At 38.2% G+C, this 22,379-nt stretch overlaps 2 protein-coding genes across 5 annotated transcripts in view; one reads left to right on the top strand and one right to left on the bottom strand.

Moving 5' to 3' along the window:
• Positions 1-22,120, bottom strand: part of KCNA4 (potassium voltage-gated channel subfamily A member 4) — a 236,875-nt gene extending 214,755 nt beyond the window's left edge. Inside the window, exon 1 of the mRNA XM_064365075.1 lies at positions 22,076-22,120. The gene's annotated coding sequence lies outside the window, so the exon portion shown is untranslated. The remainder of the gene's footprint in view (positions 1-22,075) is intronic.
• Positions 3,466-7,946, top strand: FSHB (follicle stimulating hormone subunit beta). 4 transcript variants are annotated; one of them, XM_021665028.2, is made up of 3 exons: positions 3,466-3,500; positions 4,354-4,518; positions 6,339-7,946. In XM_021665028.2, exons 2-3 carry the CDS (start codon positions 4,360-4,362, stop codon positions 6,567-6,569), a joined length of 390 nt encoding a protein of 129 aa, XP_021520703.1. In that variant the 5' UTR covers positions 3,466-3,500; positions 4,354-4,359; the 3' UTR covers positions 6,570-7,946. The 4 variants fall into 4 exon arrangements, with proteins under 4 accessions (XP_021520703.1, XP_064220718.1, XP_021520700.1 ...); XM_064364648.1 differs by having other exon boundaries at positions 4,327-4,518; XM_021665025.2 differs by having other exon boundaries at positions 3,466-3,530.
• Positions 22,121-22,379: the final 259 nt, after the last annotated feature.

Below are 22,379 nucleotides of genomic sequence, written 5' to 3'. Positions count from 1 at the left end.
AAGCAATTTCACCTGGGAGGTAGGAGGTACTCAGTTAAAAAGAACCTATTAATATTTTAAAAGTGAATTTAAGGAACTAATACTATATACACATTAGTCATTAAAACAAAGTAGTTCATTTACATTCACACAAATCTTGTGATTATACATAGGTGACATGAAAAATTTTGTTTCATAATACAAGGTATTACCAATAGATATAATAATGTAAGCATTCCTTTGGAAAAATTGAAAGGATTTATAATTTTCTAAGAATCATTAGTATTTTTAATATATATGTTAAAAATATAAAATTATTCATTCTATAACTCAGAAATATGCTTGCTTACCATTTACTGACAGATTTCAAAATATTTCTACACTTACAATATTCATTTACATAAATATTGATTTAGTGCTTACAATGTCTACTGCTATGCTAAGTTTTATCTTTGTCAAACATATTTTATAAAATCAGAATCCTAGGTGAATCCAACATTTGGTCACCCTGCTGAACCCCTGCTGTTAACAGGCAAAGTGTGGTAGGTACAGATCTGTACTTCGTCTACCCACCAGCATCTGCACCCACTATCCCACCCCACCCACCATTATAGCACCTACCCCTCTCAACCTACAAGCATCTGCACCCACCACACCTCCCCCCAACCAACACATACACTCACTATACCTTCCAGCCACCACCATCTGCACCCACCGCATTTCCCCACCTACCAGCATCTTCCCTCACCACCTCTCCACCCACGAGCATCTGCACCTACCACCCCTCCCCACTCCCCAGTGTCTGCACCCATCACACCTGCCTACTAACCAGCATCTGCACCATCAAGCTCTGCCTTCCTGCCTAATATAGGATGAGCTCTCTATGCTTCTGCCTGAAGATAAGACAACGCCTCCACTCCTCTTCTATCTGTTCTATAACCTATCTCCTTTTGCCTCTTTAAGAACACTCCAGAAATTCTCCTCTCTCTTTTTTTTTTCCCCAGACAGTCTTGCCAGGTTGGAGTGCAATGGAGCAATCTTGGCTCACTGCAACCTCTGCGTCCTGGGTTCAAGTGATTCTCCTGCCTCAGTCTGCTGAGTAGCTGGTACTACAGGCACACACCACCATGCCTACCTAATTTTTGTATTTTTAGTAGAGATGGGATTTCACCATGTTGCCAGGATGGTCTCGATCTCTTGATCTCATGAAACACCCACCTTGGCTTCCCAAAGTGCTGAGATTATAGGCAGGAGCCACCATGCCCAGTCCTCTTCTCTACTTCTAATACCACCTTCTTTCGCTTTACTCAATCATTCCCATCACCATACAAATGCATTTATTTCTCTCACCTTAAAGTGAAAAATCAAAAGAAAATTATCTGCGGCCAGGTGGGGGTGGCTCATGCCTGTAATCCCAGCACTTTGGGAGGCCAAGGGAAGTTGATCACTTAAGGTCAGGAGTTTGAGACCAGCCTAGACAACATGGTGAAACCCCATCTCTACTAAAAATACAAAAATTAGCCAGGCATGGTGGCACCTGCCTGTAGTCCCAGCTACTTAGGAAGCTGAGGCTGAAGAATGGCTTGAACCCAGGAGGCAGAGGTTGCAGTGAGCTGAGATTGCACCAATGCACTCCAGGCTGGGCGACAGAGTGAGACTCTGTCTCAAAAAATAAAAAAATAAAAATAAAACAAAAGAAAGTTATCTTTACCCAACAACCACATCACCCAAACACCCATTTCTTTGTTAATCTTTGTATAGACAAAAAAGCTCTTGGAAAAATTTGTCTATATTCACTATGACTTATCTCTTCCAAATCACTTTGATGCACATTAACCAGGTTTTTGTTTCCATCATTCCAAAGTAACTACATAGCCAAGGACAGTAGTGGTCTTTACATCACATATGCATTGTACAATTCTTGATCCTCATCTTACTTGTCAGCAGTATCTGACACAGGTGTCACTGTTTCCTCTCTGAGATGCTCTCTTAGCTTCTGGGACACCATATTCTCCCCGTTTCCTACCTTCCTCAATGGCCCTCCTCAGTCTTCTTTGGAAAGAAGAAAAAGAAACTTCATTATCTCCTTGATGTAGTACAAATACCATAAGCTCAACACATGCATACTGAACTCCATTTCCTTTCCCCGAACTTCTACATCTACAGCCATTCCCTTTCAGCTGATAGCAAGTTTATCCTTCCAGCTACTCAAATCAGAATCTTTAGAGCCATCCTTGACTCTTGTCCTCCTCTCACAATCAATACCTATCCATCAGAAAATGTTGTAGGTTCTACTTCCAAAACACATCAACAGTCATCAAGAGGTCTCATTACCTCCAGTCCTACCACACTAATCTGAACAAACGTCTTTTCTCACCTGGGTTATTGATAGCATCCTAACAGGTCTTCCTGTTTCTTTGTTCCCCTACATTAGCAACATAGCAGTCAGAGGAATCCTTTTAGACCTAAATCAGATCATGTCACTCCTCTACTTAAAATCCTTCAATGGGTCCCATTACACATAGAGTACAAACCAGAGTCCTTACATTGGCCTACAAGGTCCTATATTATTTAACTCCTGTTATCTCTCTGACATCATATAATAATATTACTGCTGTTGTCCTTTTGCTCCAGTCACACTGTTTGATTAATAAATATTTATTAAACAAAGCAATCATCGTCTCCAAGGAAATAAAGTTTATTGGAAGAAACAAGAGCATATAAATAGTTATACACAGAAGGTAGTGATTATAGTTCTCCCTCATCTCCCATCCTAAATTTTGACAGGTGAAATTCCCCTGAATGTTGAAGGTTGGGGAATTTGCCAGGGTTCAGGGTGGTGTTGGAGGAGGCAGTGAGGAGGCAAGGACATTTCAGAAAGAAAGAACATTACGTGCAAAGATCTAAAGAAATGAATCAGCAACATATTTATGGAATTACAAGTAAAGTAGAAAGTTCTTGCTAAAACATCAAAAACTAAAGAATTGAGATTAGAGGACCAGAATGTGGGAGGGAAAGAGAGATACAGTTCACACTTTAGACAGGAGCCAGATCATGAAATGCTTTCTTTTTGTTTGTTTCTTCCTTTATAGGTTTTGATAGGCTCTTGGAACAATTTATTAAACACATTTTTTTAATGCATCTCCTCAACAGGGTCAAAGCAATACTTGGAAAGGACTCTGAATTTCCTGAGTTAAAGATACAAAAGAAAAACCTGGAGTCACATTTAATTTGACAAGGTAAAGGAGTGGGTGTGCTACTGTATCAAATTTAATTTGTACAAAATCATCATCTCTGGTAACATCATTATTTCTAATCTACTGCGTTTAGACTACTTTAGCAAAGCTTGATCTCCCTGTCTATCTAAACAGTGATTCACTTACAGCAAGCTTCAGGCTAGCATTGACCATATTAATACCCAACAAATCCATAAGGTGTTAGTTGCACATAATTTTGTATAAAAGGTGAACTGAGATTTCACTCAGACTACAGCTCTTCCCAGGCAAGGCAGCCGACCACAGGTGAGTCTTCGCATCTACAGTTTGCAAGTGGTGACAGCTACTTTTGAAATTACAGATTTCTTAGGACGTAGAGGAAAAAACTAGAGCTTTTCACTACCATTGTGTAGGAAATTTATGTTTGTCAACCTGGCTTGTAAAATATGGTTAATATACTGTAATCTCTGTTAGCAAGCAGCTGACTTTATAGACCAATATGCCTCACTTCTGAAATAGTCTTATTTTAAACAAATGTGGGCAAAAGCAAACATTTATGAGATTCTTAAAATGAAGACATAATTTTGTAGTACAGAATTTTCTTGGCCAGGCGTGGTGGCTCATGCCTGTAATCCCAATACTTTGGGAGGCCAACGTCGAGGGACTGCCTGAGTCTGGGAGGTTGAGGCTGCAGTGAGTCATGATCATACCACTGCACTCCAGCCTGGGCAACAGAGAAAGACCTTGTCTCAAGAAAAGAAAAGAATTATATTTTTATTTTAAGACAAATATAGTCTTTAAAATAATGGTGGAAGAAATATGATGATCACAATTACTTGCTTCAGAGTAATCACTTTATGACAGCAATAAGATTCTAATCTTTAAATATTCCTCTGCTTAAATACTGTATTAGAGTTTTAATCTATAATCTATTCTCACCCTGAACCAAAAAAAATGAAGAACCAAAAAAAATGAAGGAAAAATGTTGTTCCAAGAAACAAAGATGTAAGCAGAAAGGCATAAGGAAGGAAAAAAACCTTGTTGAAGCAAAATGTGATTGAGGAGGATGAGCAGACCAACGATTTCTGATTTGGTCAGCTTACATAATGATTATCGTTCTTTGGTTTCTCAGTTTCTAATGGGCTTGTTTGCTTCCCAGATCAGGATGAAGACAGTCCAGTTTTGCTTCCTTTTCTGCTGCTGGAAAGCAATCTGCTGCAATAGCTGTGAGCTCACCAACATCACCATTGCAATAGAGAACGAAGAATGTCATTTCTGCATAAGCATCAACACCACTTGGTGTGCTGGCTACTGTTACACCAGGGTAGGTATTGTGCTTTGCTGAAAGTGAGGATGCTGAAGCTCTGTATGAGGCAGGTTTCATTAGTTTCTACTTTATCAATATTTTATGTATTCTAAGTAACAGTCATGAGTCCTTTAGCCAATATTGTCTGTGTTGTGATTGGGGTTAATGACCATGATATCAGTTAGATGTTTGGGCTTGGATTTGATTTGGGTAAATACAGAAAAGCCTCAGATTTAATCTGATCAATTTGGTAATAGCCCAACTTTGCATTTACAGGAAAAACAGCATTTCTATGTTATGTTTTTACCTATAAACATGGAAACATACATATATTTAATCATAAAGGACCTACAATATTCTCAAAAAGACAATTTCTTTAACTGATGCTACATCTTTGACACAAAAATAGTACCAAAATATGTTTCCAAGTCACATAAAAACACAGACAGCCACATTATAAAAACTGTCTTCCTGGCCCTCCTAAATACAAATGCCAACAAACAGCCTGAGAACACAATCAATTTCTTGCAGACTGTTAGAACAAAAATGAATCAGCAAACCCACTCCCTTCATTACAGCAATGAGAAAACTAAGACATAGAGGCATCAGTTGCTAGTCTGTGTTTGCACAGTTTCCTTGCACTAATTCAAGTAAAGAAATAGTTTCCATGGTGCTTTCTTTTCTCCCTGCAGCACCTAGTTATCTATGCAGAAGAATTTCATTCTTTATATAAAACTGAAAATGGCAACTTTTTAAATGAAAGATACTCTATTTGATGGTAAATGAGTTTGATCAAACTCCATTTATTACAAAATTTGTTGCACCTTCTTGGGATATACACTTGGTAGAATGATATTAAAATAAAACAGCAGCCCAAATTTATTTCCGCAGTACAAATAATTTTTCCACTGGTAAGTGCTACAACAAATAATTTCTACCTGGATTAAAAGATCTTACATGCTACCTGCATATCCTTTGAAACTAAGAACCCTCCAAAGTATATAGCTTTTAACCGAGAAAAATGTCTACAAAGAATTGGAATATTTAAAATCTTATGTGAGCCTTAGCAAACATGTTAAATTAAGCATTAACATTTAAAATTATGTATTTTTGATCTTTTATAAATACATCAGACAGTGTGCTTTAAAATATTTTTTTCTACGACATTGGACATCTTTATAGTTTAAGTTGTCATTAATATAGCTTTCAATTAAATATGAAAAGTCGAGCCGGGCGCGGTGGCTCACGCCTGTAATCCCAGCACTTTGGGAGGCCAAGGCGAGTGGATCACGAGGTCAAGAGATCGAGACCATCCTGGTCAACATGGTGAAACCCCGTCTCTACTAAAAATACAAAAAATTAGCTGGGCATGGTGGGTCGTGCCCGTAATCCCAGCTACTCAGGAGGCTGAGGCAGGAGAATTGCCTGAACTCAGGAGGCGGAGGTTGCGGTGAGCCGAGATCGCACCATTGCACTCCAGCCTGTGTAACAAGAGCGAAACTCCGTCTCAAAAAAAAAAAAAAAAGAAAAAGAAAATTCAACTTAAAATTCTGTCATGTTTTTTCATCATTTTTCTATGTTAAAATTCAAAGTTTGTTTATACTTTGAAAAATAACTAATATTTTGGTATAGTCATAGGAAGAAAAGAAATTACTTATATTTTCTGTAAGATTTCAAGAACAATTTGGAAATGTAGTAAAGCATATAGGTCATTTATAATGTCATGGTTTAATGGGTAAAGGTTAGAGCTAGGAGTATTCAATTTCTGTCTCATTTTGACTAAGCTAAATAGGAACTTCCACAGTACTGTAACCTAACTCTCTTCTTAAACTCCTCAGGATTTGGTGTATAAGGACCCAGCCACGCCCAACATCCAGACAACGTGTACCTTCAAGGAACTGGTGTATGAGACAGTGAGAGTGCCTGGCTGTGCTCACCATGCAGACTCCTTTTATACGTACCCAGTGGCCACCCAGTGTCACTGTGGCAAGTGTGACAGCGACAGCACTGACTGCACAATGCAAGGCCTGGGACCCGACTACTGCTCCTTCAGTGAAATGAAAGAATAAAGGACAGAGGACATTTTCGGCCTCCTACACTTGTCCCGAAGGACCCAGATATTCAAAAAATCTGTGTGTGTGCAATGTGCCCAGGGTGCAAACCACTGGACCAGGGGATTGTCAGACTCTAGGGATCCCTGGTCTACAGGCAGAGGGAACTCCAGGAACTGAGAGTGCTGGGGCTAGGACTCTATCACCATTCAGCTCTATATTCCTAGGTCTGGTTTCATAAGGTTTATTCAGTCGTAACTCACAGACTTGTGCATGGTTTCTTCCTGAAAAATCTTAGAAGTCTTCTCAGACAATGCCTTTCTCTTAGAAAGGGGGAAATGTAAGCCTAGAAGGAGGAAGCGGTCATGGGAGTGGGTGAAAGAACTAACTGCAGCAGTCTTCTGGTAGACTCTTGGGCCCTCTAGAGCAAGTCAGCATCTTCTTCAGCATTGTAGCCTCAATGCCTAGCACTCTGCCTGGAACTTAGTGAGAAACACAACAATGGCTTCTTTAGATCAGAAAGCTCAAACGTAGGAAAATGCTGGAAGAGAATGTTTGAGGTAAACTGATGAGGCTGCCCCCAGCCACACCAGTCCCATGAAAGTAGTGGCATGAGTTCCACAGAGCCTCCCCTCTGACACATGGAGTATTGAGCATGATGTATGTCTCTGAATTGTTTGGTACAGATGGGGAGTAACACAGCTCAGGATTTCCCAGCTGTCATTACCAAGCCTATTAGTTAAGGCAAGAAATTTTAATCTGGGGCTGTGGAAATCAGCCTGCCTCTATTCATTACTTAAACAAATTGATCACATGTTACTAGGCTCCTGCAAAACTCCTTTTTGAGATAAAGGGAAAAAACCAAACAAACAACAATCTCACTCTTCCCTCCCTAGGATCCACTTCTTTGGAATAACAAAGGATTTGAAAGTAGGCTTGAATAAATGTACTTCACTTGTCTACAAATATATTTGTATTAAGAAATAGCTCCTTTAGAAAGAATTAGCCATGGGGATAGAGGAAACTGCTGTTTTCTAGGATCCTATCTATATCAGTCTTCTCTTTTCTCTATCCATGCTTTCCCAAATCTGTGATTTCTTTCAACAGGTTATATATTAACTATTTCATGAGCTGATTTCTTTTAAAGATGTTAACTGTCTTAGTTACGTACTTAGTTTCACACTCATATTAACTAATTTATTTAAATCTTATTTTTTTAATAAAGATGCTGGCCACCAGAGTCACAGATTTGGATTGTTTTATGTACAAACAGATGACTTAGATACTGTGTATTTTATAACATTAGTAGAATGAAATCTTAAAATATAATTCCTAGTACTTCTACAAAAATTACCTTTCTTCATCTTTGGAGATACTAAAAATAATCTTGTTGGATTTCCAAAAGTGTTTTGTCACTTAAATTTCCTGTCATTTTTTGAAGTCATTTTTCGATGTAATGGGAGAGAAAAAAGGCATAGAGAGAATCACAGAGTGGGTGGGGACACTAGAGGTTCTCTAGTTTACTTCTCGAATTTTTGAGATGAAAAAATTAGAACCCAATGATATTTAAGTGATCTACCCAAGATCAGTGTCTTAGTCCTTTTGGGCTGCTATGACAGACTACCTTAGACTGGGTACTTTATAAACAACAGAAATTTATTGCTCACAGTCTGTTGACTGGGAAGTCCAAGATCAAGGTGACAGCAGATTTGTTGTCTATAAGGGAGGGCCTGCTCCCCACTTCAACGACGGTGCTTTCTTGCTGCATCCTCACATGGTGGAAACAGCAGAAAGCTCCCTCAAGCATCTTTTATAAGAGTACTAATCTCATACATAAGAGCTTCATTTTTATGATCCAGTCACCTCCTAAGGCCCCACTTCTTAATACCACCACAATAAGGATCAGGGTTCAACATGAATCTTGGAGGAACATAAACATTCAGACCAAAGAAATCACAAACACTGTTTGTGGCAGAGCCAGGATTAGAACCCTAGCCTCCTTGCTCTTAACCCCGCTCTCCTTCGGCTACTCTATCATAATAAGAAGTATTTTGGTAAGGATTGAAGAAAAACTATAGATATTGCTATAATAATCAGCTCTGTCCATTCTAATCTGGTATTGGGTGTGGCTTATAGCAACACATTGAAATTAGGGCTATAATAACAATGTTTAATAATGCTTAATATTATTAACAATGTTTAATATAACAATGTTTAATATCAATATATAATAACGATGTTTAATTATAGCCTTTTCCTTCTTCCTGTAGTTTTGCAGATCAAAATAATAAACCTTCACATTAGAGAGAATAGAGGGCAATGGCTTTAGATTCATGTTGTCTCAGTCATCTTAACCAGATGTGTCATCTTGAACAAGTTACTTAAAATCTCTGGACCTCAGTTTCCTCAACTGTAAAATGGGGACAATAATATTTCTTGCTTCAGAGGGTTGTGTTCATAATTAATAGAATAACAGATATAAGGGGTTTAGAACAGTACTTGGCACATAGTAATTCTTCAATAAAGATTAGGTGACGGTTATCCCTTGAGAGAGAGAATGCAGTGAATTGGTAAAGTCAGATTTAAGTTAAAAATAACCCAGCTCATACTCTTTCTGGTCTGAGCAAGCTAGTTAACCCCTCTGGATCTCACTTTTCTCACTTTTAAAATAGAGTAAAAACAGTAACTATCTCACATAGTTGCCATGCAGATTAAAAAATATAATGCATGTAAAGCACTTAGGAGTCCAACAGAGCTATAATCCTCATGAAGAGAGGCCCCTTTACCATTTAGCTCAAAGGGCCACTAGCAAAAAGCAGAAGTTTCTTCTGATGGCACTCCCACGCCAAATGGGAGTACACTCCTTTCTGAAGCAGCAAGAATGAAAACCTGTGAACTCTCTAGGTCTAGACCAAGAAAAGTTCCATCTCCATGTGCTGCCATTTTAGTTGAAGTCTGACAATCCCTCTCCAGCACTATGGTGGATGTCTCCTGGCTCTGGGAAGTCCTCACATGACTTTAAGAATTGTATGTTTAAACCACAACTTCGACCATGCCAATAAATTGGTGAGATTTCCAATTATTTTCAGGAAAAAAAAATCTTAATTTTTAGCTGAAACATGAGGCCTATCATGGTCTGACCTCTGATTATTTAACTTCATACCTCTTCCCCTTGCCAAGGGTTGCTGAACCTAGAGATCAGTTTTGAGGATTGAAGGATTGGGAACCTTCCATTTCTGAAATGCTTTAACTAGAATACCATGCCATTCATCCCATGAGAGAATTGGCAGACTGTAATTGGAAACTGTCAGTAAGTCAGCAGCACTTGAATCACAAAAATGTGAGGCCAGTACATAAGAAAAATAAACACAGAATTCATGGTAGTGAGGAAGATGAAGGAGGAAAGGAACTGTGGAAAAGTAACCAGAGAGCCTCAAACTGTCTTTATAATGTTTTATTTCTTACAAACATGGTAAGATGTTAATATATATAAAACTGGGAGAAGGCCGTACATGTGTTTACTATATTCCTGTAGGTGTGTTCAGTGCTTACTAGTTGACAACTAACAAGGCATCTCTTTATGCATTGTACATTTAATCTAGATTTTATTCCTAATGTAAGAAAAGTGAAATGGGCCCTGAGCCTAGTCTAAAGTCACACAGCTGGTATGTGAAGCTTCAAGTCATTAGTATGCATTTAGTGACAAAGGTGGAGAATTCAAATCTACTTACCAAGATATGCGCCTATGTCTTCCTGACTACAAAGCTGGACAGTATTTTCTCACCTTCCTTGCAGTCAAGTTGTATCTACGTTCCAGCTAATGGAATGTGAGCAGAAGTACTGCACACATTTTCACACCTGGCCTATAAAATCCTCTCATAAGTGATCATCTATTCCCTTCCTCTATTTGCTGGATGTCAATACTGAGGGTGACCTTGGAACCTTTGTGTTGATGATCACAGAACCACTGTCAACTTGGATCCCCGAATGTCTCCATGGAACAGTGTGTCCAGCATCAACAACCCCTTATAGCAGTTGTATGGACTCTGTGCATCAACACAGTAAACTTCTAAGTCACTGATATTTGTGAGTATATTCGTTTTAAAAAACGCATTATTTTAACTTACATATATTGGTATTGGAAGTCGCATTAATGAACATCTTAGCACATATGGGATTGGCTTAGTTGTTGTACAACAGGGGAAAAAAAAGTAATCTTCAGAGTGGCAACCAAAATAAGTGACTGAGAGACAAATCTCAGTCACCAAGGTTTATTGTGCCCGTTTGAGAATGAGTCCAGGAAAACCTCAAGTAACAGACACATTTATGGCTGTTTTTTCCAAAGAGGTTCTCAAGAGGTTTAATATTTATACATTTTTCTTTACAAAGATAGAGGAGTCGGCATGGGAATTAGACAAATGATTACCTACTTGTGAGACTTTAGTTAGTACTCAGTAATTCTACACTTTATACAAAATAAGGTGAACAAAGAAAACAGAAATGGAGGAAGCAGACATCTCAGGGTAAAATGAAGGAATAATTACTTTCATCTTCTCTTTGTTCTGTAGCTGGGAAGATAAACTAGTAGATGTTATCAGTATGGAATCTTTTGAAAAAGCTGGGGTCTAGTTAGCCCTTAGGGAAGAAAGCCTAATAGACAGGAGGAAATATCATGAGGTCTTTCTGACCTCCCATCCCATCACGCCATGAACTCAGCTTCCAAGTTTTCTACGGGGCCCCCTTGGCCAAAAGAAGAGTCTATTTAGTCACTTAGTGGTTTAGAATTTTATTATTTCTCAAGAGTACAACTTTCGGCTGGATGTGGTGGCTCATGCCTATAATCCCAGTGCTTTGGGAGGCCGAGGGGGGCAGATAACCTGAGGCCAGGGGTTCGAGACAAGCCTGGCCACTATGGCAAAATCCTGTCTCTGCTAAAAATACAAAAAATTAGCCAGGCATAGTGGTGCACACCTGTAATCCAGCTATTAGGGAGGCTGAGGAATGAAAATCACTTGAAACCAGGAGGCAGAGGTTGCAGTGAGCCCAGATCACACAACTACACTCCAGCCTGGGGGACAGAGCAAGACTAAGTCTAAAAAAAAAAAAAAAATGAGTACAACTTTCACCTGGGAAAACGTGAAGACTGGCCACATACCTTAGCTTAGCTTTACAGCAGGGTCAGCAAATTATGCCCTGAAGGCCAAATCTGGCCCATTACCTTTTTATTTTATTTATTTTTTTAACAAAACTTACTGGAATAGAGCCACACTATTTTTTTAATATATTGTCTATGATTGCTTTTGTACTACAAAAGCAGAGTTCAAAGACCATATGGCCCACAATGTAAATAAAATCTTTATAATTTGAAACTTTACAGAAAAATTTTACCAGCCCTTGCTCTAAGGGAAAGGCTTACAAAGGACCAGAATGTTAAGAGGATTGGCTTTCCCTTTGTAGATGTTAAAGAGATGGGGTTTTTGCAAAAAGGGAATGGAGAAAGTCCAGAAATTTTTGCCTCAATTGTATCTAAAGGTCTATTGCTTCGTCATCCCAAATAGTAAGAGATAAGATGGATTTGAAAAACAAAGGTCCATTAAAACTGGATCCTGAGGCAAAGACAGATTTAGGGTATGGTCTTCCCGTCTAGGTCTTCTATCTCAGGTAGTATCATGGTAGAATCACTAAGTTATAAGAAAGCAAAAAAAAAAAAAAAAAAAAAAAAAACCAGGAGTAAACATTATGAATAAGAAAAAACTTTGAACATGTTTATAGGCACTAGGAACTAAATGGAAATATTTGAAGGAGCTGATTGTCAAATAAACTAGGACACCAGACTAAAAATGACTTTGGGCCCCCAAACTTGATGAGCAGAAAATAGACTACTAAACCTGTACAACACCTAGGATGATGATTCTCCAATATCCACTTTGAGTGTGGTTATGGAAGATAATGGACAAGAAAGAGCTTTCCAGACGAGAGATCCTGGAGCCATGGAGAACAATGGACAAGAATGTTCCCCCTAGGGCGAAGAATCAGCATCTAATGAAGGAACTCTCTTCACTGGCCTGGCAAAAAAGATTTCATGCCCAGTAGGGTTTCATCATTGCTTAATCCAATGAGCTGTATCTCTCATTCTTTCTTCTTATGAATAGAAGTGTTGTTGTGAACAGAGTTATTGTGCAAAGTGTCCCTACTTCATCCCTGAATACTGGGTCGAAATGGACAAGAAAGATAACGTGTCTTTTTGTCCACAGGTTAAGTTGCCAGCTCATGGGAAGCCACATTTGGATATTATAGAGAAAACTGTATTAAGGGTATTAATTTGGTCATTATACAAAAAACTGTATTAAGGGTCTTAAGGGCCTGGAATTGGACTAAGGAAGGGGAGGAGGTGGTTCTAGATGAGAGACAAAGATGAAACTGATATTTGTTCTCAGACAACTGGATTGTGACAGAGATTGTTATGTGTTCAGAGAAAGCTTCTCTATTTTTCTTGGGGTCAAAGTTTGCAGCCCCACTTGTAGAAAGGTATATTTATGTCATCGAGTTCTACCAATAAGCAAGGTTATCAGAATGATGTGTGCCACTTCTAGGTCTGGCTCATAAACCCTCTGACAGGTGAATCACACTCTCTTCTCATCTCAGGTGACTGAGTACTCATGATTAAAGCAACCTTGGAAGCCATGCACAGAGAGTAGCAGAGGCTCCATCAGACTAAATCTCAGAATGACCAGAGAACTCACACATGCCCAAACACCTGTTCCCTCTGAAAGGACTTTATATAAACAAGAAACAAATTTCTCTTAAGTCACTGAGACTTGGGGGTTTATCTGTTACAGCAGGTAATATTACCTTAACTAATATAGAGATCCACAATATTCAATGAGCTTAAATATGATGTTTCAGATCAACTCACATGAACCAAGTATAAAATTAGTTATCTAATAATGTTCACATATATACCGCAAATCACAAGCTTCTGTTCAAATAAGAAAAACAGCTTTGTTAATTAGTACTTTAAGTTTGAACCTGGAGGGAAGGGGGTTGTGTGTGTGTGTGTGTGAGTGTGTGAGTGAGTGTGTGTGTGTGTGTGTGTGTGTGTGTGTGTATGAGAGAGAGAGATAGAAAGGGAGGGGGAAGAGAGAGAGAGAGAGATTTCCCTAAATAAAACTTCTTCCTTCTTTCTGTCTCAGAGTGGCTCAGGGAATCAGACTGCTATTTCATATGAAATACTCCACACAAAAAGGCAAGCTAGTGCCGCCTACCTGTTCCACTGGTAAAGTACATATCCTTGAGATAGTGTATCACAGAGCTATTAGGTGGGGAATTCAGGATTCAGAGAGTTCTCATGACTTTAGAGCCTGTGTACCATCTATCACACTCCAACATTCTTTACAAGCATTATCATGAGGGTATTTCAGTGGTCCATGTAGAGATAGATTACTTGATAATGTTGGACTGGGATTTAAAATTTGATCCTTGGAAAGCAGGATACAACCATCGTACCTTCAGTGGCTTCCTAGAAACTCATATCACCCCAGGATAAAATGCTACATTTCCAAATGAGATTACTTCAAAGGCTTAATGCATCTGGGGAAACAGAGGGTAACCCTGGGGGATATGTAATATTGGTTAGACCAAATGCCAGAGTCGAGGAGCAGGGAGAAAGTAGTGAAAGTACAGAGGAGACAGGAAACAAAGTTATTAAACCATAATTCTTCAAAGACTCCCTTACATGGAGTATATTTATTTCCATCTTAAATATAACTTTCCAAAATCTAAAGCAAAATATATTTTTACTATGTTAGCATTTCTTTCTCAATTTCCAATAAAAAAAGATCAGCCAATAAAATCTACAATAATAAAACAATCTCAGCCAGTTTTAAGCAATGTACATAATAATCATATTAAAAGTCTATATATAGAAGGTGGTCTGCTTGTCCATGTGAAGATGCAGGTATTTAGACAATCAGCCCAGATTAAATGATGAAATTAATAACGATTGATAACCAACTGAAATAATAATAGATGCTCCATTTGGAATGTCAGCTACCCTTAAAATAAGCAGAAAACAAAAAGTCCATCACAGCAGCTAAGATCTAAGTGAATTTTGAAGGCATAATTGTTGGGGGTATACAATGAAATCAGTGCCACTGGGTCAAGTTTATGTCAATCGTTAATCAGAGGCTTTTATTGGCAAAGGAAAGTAAGATTCTTTACATGAAAGAAAGGTTCTATTGTAATGATGTCCATGGAATTAGAACTAAAACTAAAATAGCTAAAGGACCAAAATAGTCACTCTTGCTTTAAGGATTCCCAAGTCTCTTTCCTAACAGTTCTCTTTCTCCCTGCACAGCAGTTCCAATCTCCTCAGTATGGATGTGGCTTTTAATTACAGGAGTCTTTCAACATCAGCACCCAGAATCAATCAGAACTTCTCTTTGAGTCTCTTAGCCTAAATTCCCAAAAGAAAGGATTTGATTCATTCAAACGTCATCATCTCTCTTTGGGTAAAGTCTTTTACACAAGACCATGATGAAGGCCATTAGGTACCTGTGATGGTTAATATTGAGTGTCAACTTGATTGGAATGAAGGACATAAAGTATTGTTCCTGAGTGTGTCTATGAGAGTGTTGCCAAAGGAGCTTAGTATTTGAGTCTGGGGACTGGGGAAAGCAGACCTACCCTCAATATGGGTGGGTATAATCTAAGAAGCTGCCAGCATAGCTAGAATAAAGCAGACAGAAGAAGGTGGAAGGAGCTGACTTGCTGAGTCATCTGGCCTTCATCTTTCTCTCGTGCTGGATGCTTCCTGCCCTTGAACATTGGACTCCAGGTTCTTCAGTTTTTGGTCTCTTGGTCTTACACTGGTGAGTCTAAATCACTCTTAGACTTAACACCAGTGAGTCCACAGACTGAAGGCTGTACTGTCAGCTTCTCTACTTTTGAGGTTTGGGGACTTGGAGTGGTTTCCTTGCTCCCCAGCTTACAGATGGCCTAGTGTGGGACCTTACCTTGTGATCACGTGAGTCAATACTCCTTAATAAACTCCCCTTCATACACACATCTATCTTAGTTCTGTTTCCCTATAGAACCCTAATGCCCCAACAATACACTTCTGGGTACCCTAATGATAGGCTGCCTTTAAAAGCAAGAAACAACCATTGTCTCTTCGGTGACTTCCCAGGAGCAAAGAACAGCCTGATGTTATTCTTTTTCAGCAAAAGAGAGATGGAAAGACAGTTTAATCTAAAAAGAGAAGTTGACTATGACAGGCAGATTGATTTCCGTATCTAAAACAAATATTTATCTGAAGTCAGAACCAAGAATTTTAATGGCCTTGAAAAGCTTTAAGTAGTTTTTCTGTATTTGAAGAAAAAAAAGTGGCTCATCCTTTTGAAGATAGGCATATTGATCTAAATGCAGTCAATTTTATGGGCATTAGCTCCAACATATACATACTGTATGCTGCTGTCATCAGTATGCTGAACAAACAGGACTCACAGAGTGCAATCCTAAAAGCAACTTTATTTTGCTCTCCCATTGTCCCTTTGAATTTGCTCAAAGGAAGCTGTCCTTCTCCTGCCACTGGATGGAAATCTATCAGGTTACAGGGCCTGATGTATTGATGGTCACTTTTTGATAACAAAATTTTAATTATTACTTCACAAGCACAATAGTAACCAAAAACCCATCATTTCTCTGCTTCATAAACACAACAATAACCAAAAACTGCCAGTCCCTACTAATAACAACAGTTTTAATCAAACCTGAGTCAATATTAAACACTTCCCATCCTTGGAAGAGTGGAGGGGTAATTTTTTAACTCTCTCTCTCTCCCCCGATCTGGGATTTCTATTCCCTGTTCCTAGATCACTGGTCCCTCTGGATTAGAATACAGAGTGGGAAAAGAGGAAGAACTAAATGCAATGGTTGCATCCCCTTAAGAAATAATAGCTTTTTGACAGTGACTCTTTTCTAAGCATGTGCCTGTGCTCTTTCAGAAGCATCTCTGCTGGGACGCTCCAACCATAATTCCCTTGTCATGGGGAGTGCACCTCTGGAGGCAGGCCTTCTTCATTTAACACTGTATACCTCAAATCTCCATCAAGAATCGTACTGAGCAGGAGCCTTTATTAAATAGACATTCCTAAGGTGGGTTTCCCATTCAGGCCCCAGAATTTTTGCCACATTGGCCCAATATTGACAGAAGGAGAGGGTGGAGGGAGAGTAGTTGATTTCCAGTTCCATTCCTCTACTTTAAGCAACAGGAAGCTTTAGCTAACTTCTTCACTTTTAGCTTTCTTGGGCATGAGTCAGATATTAGTCACTGTATCCAACAATTCTAGGAACTGTTTATGAAGCTCCCTGAATGATCCCACTTCATCCTCCCTCCCTTGAATTTGAAATAAGGAGCATATACCTCTCCACCTTGCCTCCTTAGCAACAGGGTATAGGGTGGGAATTTTACACAAGCTCCTCCAAAGCATTCCTCTTCATAAAATATTCTCGTTTTCAGACACCTACATTTTTAAAATCTCTTACTGATAGTGAGGCTCTCGGAGACTTTTTTGGCCATCTACTCTGAAATTCCTAAAGGATGGTCTGACTCATTTTGATAGCTGAATTTATTTATCTTGATGTCTTGAAACTTTCACTTTTACTATCCTATTATACTACCTAATACATTATAAGAAATCAATTGATCAAAAATGAAAACAAACATTATGCTCATGATTTTTATGTTTGCCCTATCTTTATTCCAATGTTAGAAACTTCTACCTGTACACTGACCTGCAGATCATTCTTGAGTTATCTATTCTTGATGGTCTCAAAAGAAATGTAGTGGGGGAGTACTAGGACATGACGCATGTAGGAAACTGAAATGGAAATGATCTCCAGATAGACACAGAGCCGCGAGATGACTGCATCTCCATTCAAATGCAATTTCACCATCTCCTAAATTACATTTCACCCCACCAATTCACTTAATATGCACCTTCAGAATGCTCTCTCAGAATTTAATTTTCCTCTGGGCAAAATGTTACATTCTCATCTAGCCTTGAGCATGCTTTTATTTTCTTAAATAAACGTTGGGACAAAGACAAATGGGCAGGAGCTGCAAGAAGGCGCATGGGCCAGGGAATGAAAAAGGGAGAGAGAAAGACAAAGCCATTTTGGGAATTGTCTTACTTGACTCAGGCTTTCATAACAAAATACCATAGATTGGATGGTTTAAGTAACAGAAATTTATTTTATCACTCTTGGGGAGGCTAGAAGTCCCAAATCAGGGTGCTGGGCAGTTTGCTTCCCGGTAAAAGATCTCTTCCAACTTGCCACCTTCTCTCTGTGTCTTCACATGGCAAGGAGATACAAAGACAGGGAGAGAGAGTGCAAGCTCACTCATCTCTTCTTAACAGGACACTAATACTATCAGATCAAACTCCCATCCTTATGACCTCATTTAACCTTAATTACTTTCATAAAGGCACTATCTCCAAATACAATCACATTGGAGGTTGTGGCTTCAAAACAGGAATTTTGAGAAGCACGAACATTCAGTTCACAACAGGAATGATTGTATAACCAGCTAGTTTAGCATTATTTTGCTCAATGTTGTGATAGGACTAGCAGCCTCTATAGTAGGAATGGCTAAATGCAAAGGCTCCATTGTGCTGCATTTCTTCTAGTGACTCTCAGGCAATGTTAGGGTTCTTTAACTTTAAGATTATGTAACCTGTGGCAGTAGGCAGGATAATGAGCCACAAAGATATCCATGCTCTGAACACCGGAACCTGTGAATATATTACCCTATATGGCAAAAGGGACTTTGCAGATGTGAGGACCTTGAGATATTAAGGACCTTGAGATGGAGAGATTACCGTGAATTATCCAAGTGGCTCCAGTATTTTACAAGTGTCCTTAAAAGCGAAAGAGAGAGGCAGAACAATTGCATCAAAGAGAATGTGACTAAGAAAGGTGAGAGGCGCAATGTAAGAAGAAATTGACCTACCATTGCTGGCTTTGAAGATGGAGGAAGAAAGCCACAAGTCAAAGAATATGGGTAGCCCCCTAGAAGTTGGAAAAAGAAATTGGTTCTCCTCTAAAGCATCGAGAAAGAAACACAACATGATTGGCACCTTCATTTTAGCCCAGTGAGGCCTGTGTTAGACTTCTAATCTACAGAATGGCAAGACGATAAATTTGAGTTTCTTATAAGCTAGCAAGTTAATAATTTATGATGGCAACAATAGAAAACTGATACACATGTCAAAAGTTCTCACCCTCCTCCTCCTCAAAAAGTGGTTCTAACTCTTCCAATCAAGATCCACAGCCCAAATCTCTGCTTTACATAGGATGTACCTCCAGCTACAAACTGGCATCACTAACTAAACTCATGATACATGGAACCCAAGAGCAGTTTATGAGCTGTCTAAACAATTCCGTCATAGCTTACAAAACAGACTGGGAAAAGTACAAACTTATTTGTTTTAAAAGCTCTGGATGCTTTCAGTAGATAATTTAATGTTTGTTCCTGATGTAAGTCCTCTAGACTATAAGCACTTCTTGAGAATAGGGACTACTTCTTGTTTGCAATTTCATCTTCAGAACGTAGGAGTTTAGGGTTTAACATACAGTAGGTTTCTCAAGAAACACTAGTTGAAGATCAAAATAACTATCATTGACTCTAACTGGTATTTGACAGGGTACTCATGCCTTAAGGTACTTCACGATTTTTCACTCTTGACTTTATTTTACTATTAATAAAGCTACTGCATTTGTCAAAAAATTTTCAGTTTACAAGAACTAGAAACCCAAGTAAGTGAAGAAATTTGCAGGTCACAATTAATAAGGGCCAGCATGGTACCAGCTTTAAGTATTCCTAAGTTGAAAACAGTTCTTGTACTAGGTCTTCAGGATCTTTTCTCTTGTTTGAGTAATGCTTCATTACTAAAATTTAAAATATATATTAATAAACTGGGCAATCGATTATTTTATTTCATTCTAATGGTTTACTGTTTCTTAAAAGAATGTTACTTGCTCACCAGGGGAAAACAACATTAAAATGTCTACATATCTGAAAGATGTCTTCAAAGATACACCAACAAAATATAATTTGTCATATCCACACTTACAGATATTCATTTCCCACACTTAAAGTCAGCAGATATAGAAAATTATTTTGTAAGATTATCATTATAGTACTGAATTGAATATTCTATGGGTGAAAGCATCTGCCTTCTTTCGTCTCCCCTAGACTTTAGCAACAATGAAAACTATGCCAAATGTTATACAGATGTTCTATCCTCTAACATCTTATAATGTATCAAGGTAATTTACTAGTCACTGTGGGTATAACACATGTATTTTCTGAATCAAAAGTTCAGAAAATATACCATTTGTATTAGTTCTCATGCTACTAATAAAGACATAGCCAAGACTGAGTAATTTATCAAAAAAAAAAAAAAGAAGTTTAATAGACTCACAATTCCACATGGCTGGGGAGACCTCACAATCATGGCAGAAGGCAAAGGAGGAGAAAGGCACATCTTACATGGTGGTAGGCAAGAGATAACTTGTGTAGGGAAACTCCCCTCTATAAAACCATCAGATCTTGTGAGACTTATTCACTATCATGAGAAAAGCATGGGAAAGATCAGCCCCTATGATTCAATTACCTCCCACCGAGTCCCTCCATGACATGTGGGAATTATTGAAGCTAGAATTCAAGACGTGAGATTTTGGTGGGGACACAGCCAAACCATATCACCACTTCAGCCATTGCCTCCAATGTCAGCATAATTGGCTATTCTTTGCTTTAAATTTAAAATAGAAATTACCTCTCTTTGTAACTATTAAGACAGTTCATTTTACTAAAGAATTACAGTATTACTTCAATTATGAAATCCAGTTTGCTGAATCTATCTTATATACTACAGTGTTAAAATTCCAAGACAGGCTGATGGTTTGTGTAACAATGAGATAGAACAATTAAAATTAGAACTGGCCAGAAAGCCTATAATACAAGGTGATTTTTATCAAGAGGAAGAGTTGAAAGAATGAAGGAGAAAGCAGATGAAATATGAGGCTTCCTTCTGACACATGAAGAAGCTTATATAGAAGAGTGAGTAAAATAATACTTAACCAGAGGAAATAAACAGTAGAAAACAAAGTATAATCAAATGTTAGATTTATAGTATAAATGAGGAAAGTTACAAAAGAAAGGAGAAATGCCCATTTACTTCAAATATTTGATGTTAACTTCTATTTAAGCTCCTCACTTTTTATTTTCTTTTCACAACCATTCATCTGAGCATTCTGGCCAACTCGGTAGCTGGGCTCCTTGTTAAACAATAATAACCTGACCCTTTTTCTCCCTTTTTCCAGATGACAAGCTATGAGAATAGACTTTTCATTCTACTCATTTGTAAAAGAACCATCTTAAAAATGACTTCAGTAGATCCAAAAGTTAAATCTTTTAAGTGAAACATATTTGCAAAAGAAATATGGTAACTGAAATATGTAACCACTGATCATAATAATCCAGTATTTTATTAAATAATAGCTGCCGGGGTGGGGTGGGGGATGAGCATTTTGGATCCACTTAAAAATTACACTAAAAAAGGTTTAGAGTTCTCTGAAACATGACAGGCAAATGAACAATTGAAATTTTTGTGGGAAATGTAATCGCATGTGACAAGATACAGTGTGTGAGGTGAAGTCAGGAAAGTTAACCAGTCTATTTCAACTTCAGCAAGAATCAAGTCAGGTGAACTCAGTGATGTTAAACCAAGCCACATAGCCAATCTACTTTCAGCTGAAAACAGGTGTTTTTAGAACCAATCTCTTATGATCTACTTTCTAAATCTCTAGATTTTTTTCTCCATCTTTTGTAGCTAAGTTTTAAATAAATGTTTCATCTATTTTAGGATGTCAAATTTAGTTCTAACAGAATCACTTTTCACATTAAAAATTTACTTTATTACATTTTCTTGGAATCTATAAGTAAGCTAAAAAAATCTTCAAGTTCAAAGTACTATAACCAACATATAGACACATTGAAAGAAATGTAGGTTAAAGCAATGTTGCAATGATGGTGACAACTAAAGTTTGCCAAAATGACACAGAAGCATACACTTAATAATCAGTAAGAAGGATTGTTATTCAATATAAAGACAATTACAAAGAGATATTTAAACTCACAGTTGTTGGGTCTAGAAATAGCCAGAACTTCAGAATTATAAACATTCTCACTTAAAATTGTAACCATTGAAAAGCTACGATACACTAAAAATTACACTACGGACTGTGAAAGATGCTGAGGAGCATAAGGTAGATCCTTCCTTCAGTAAATTTGTAATTCAGTAATTTAGCATATAAACTATCTCTTCCAGTCTGGATAAGATGGCATAAATCCATTTCTCTTTACTCTTCCCTGCTAAGCACAACTATAAAGCTGGAAAATAACATAAGAGACAACTAAAGGAGAATTCTGTATGGTTCTAAAAAGAAAGTAAACTTACTTGATGATCTTAGGATTGAAGTAATACAGCAGCAGGGCATCACACATCCAGCCCTCTACCTAACAGAAGAAGGCAACCCAGACCCATATTTGCCAATTCTCAATGTAGGTAGGCTCATTCCTCTCCATGATCAAACCATGGTCCTTCTGACAACATCAGGCAGGACTAACACCACCAAGTTGACCAGAAGCCCCTTTTGTTTTCTGATTGACAAAAAGTGGTCAGGGGAAGGATTCTTCTCCACTCCTCCACCACCCCTTTCCATTTCACACAAGAGTTTATTTTAAAATGACCCAACTACATA

This window comes from Aotus nancymaae, unplaced genomic scaffold, assembly GCF_030222135.1.
Source record: "Aotus nancymaae isolate 86718 unplaced genomic scaffold, 86718_ANA_hifiasm-v0.15.2.pri h1tg000059l, whole genome shotgun sequence".
Lineage (NCBI taxonomy): Eukaryota > Metazoa > Chordata > Mammalia > Primates > Aotidae > Aotus > Aotus nancymaae.
Note: the sequence above shows the minus strand (reverse complement) of the source record. Positions and strands in the feature narration are given on the sequence as shown.

Bases quoted from the DNA above. Each gene is read 5' to 3' on its own strand.
- FSHB (XM_064364648.1), top strand. From the start codon at position 4,333: ATGGGCTTGTTTGCTTCCCAGATCAGGATGAAGACAGTCCAGTTTTGC. The intron at 4,519-6,338 runs GTAGGTATTGTG...TAAACTCCTCAG, and splicing joins CTGGCTACTGTTACACCAGG to GATTTGGTGTATAAGGACCC.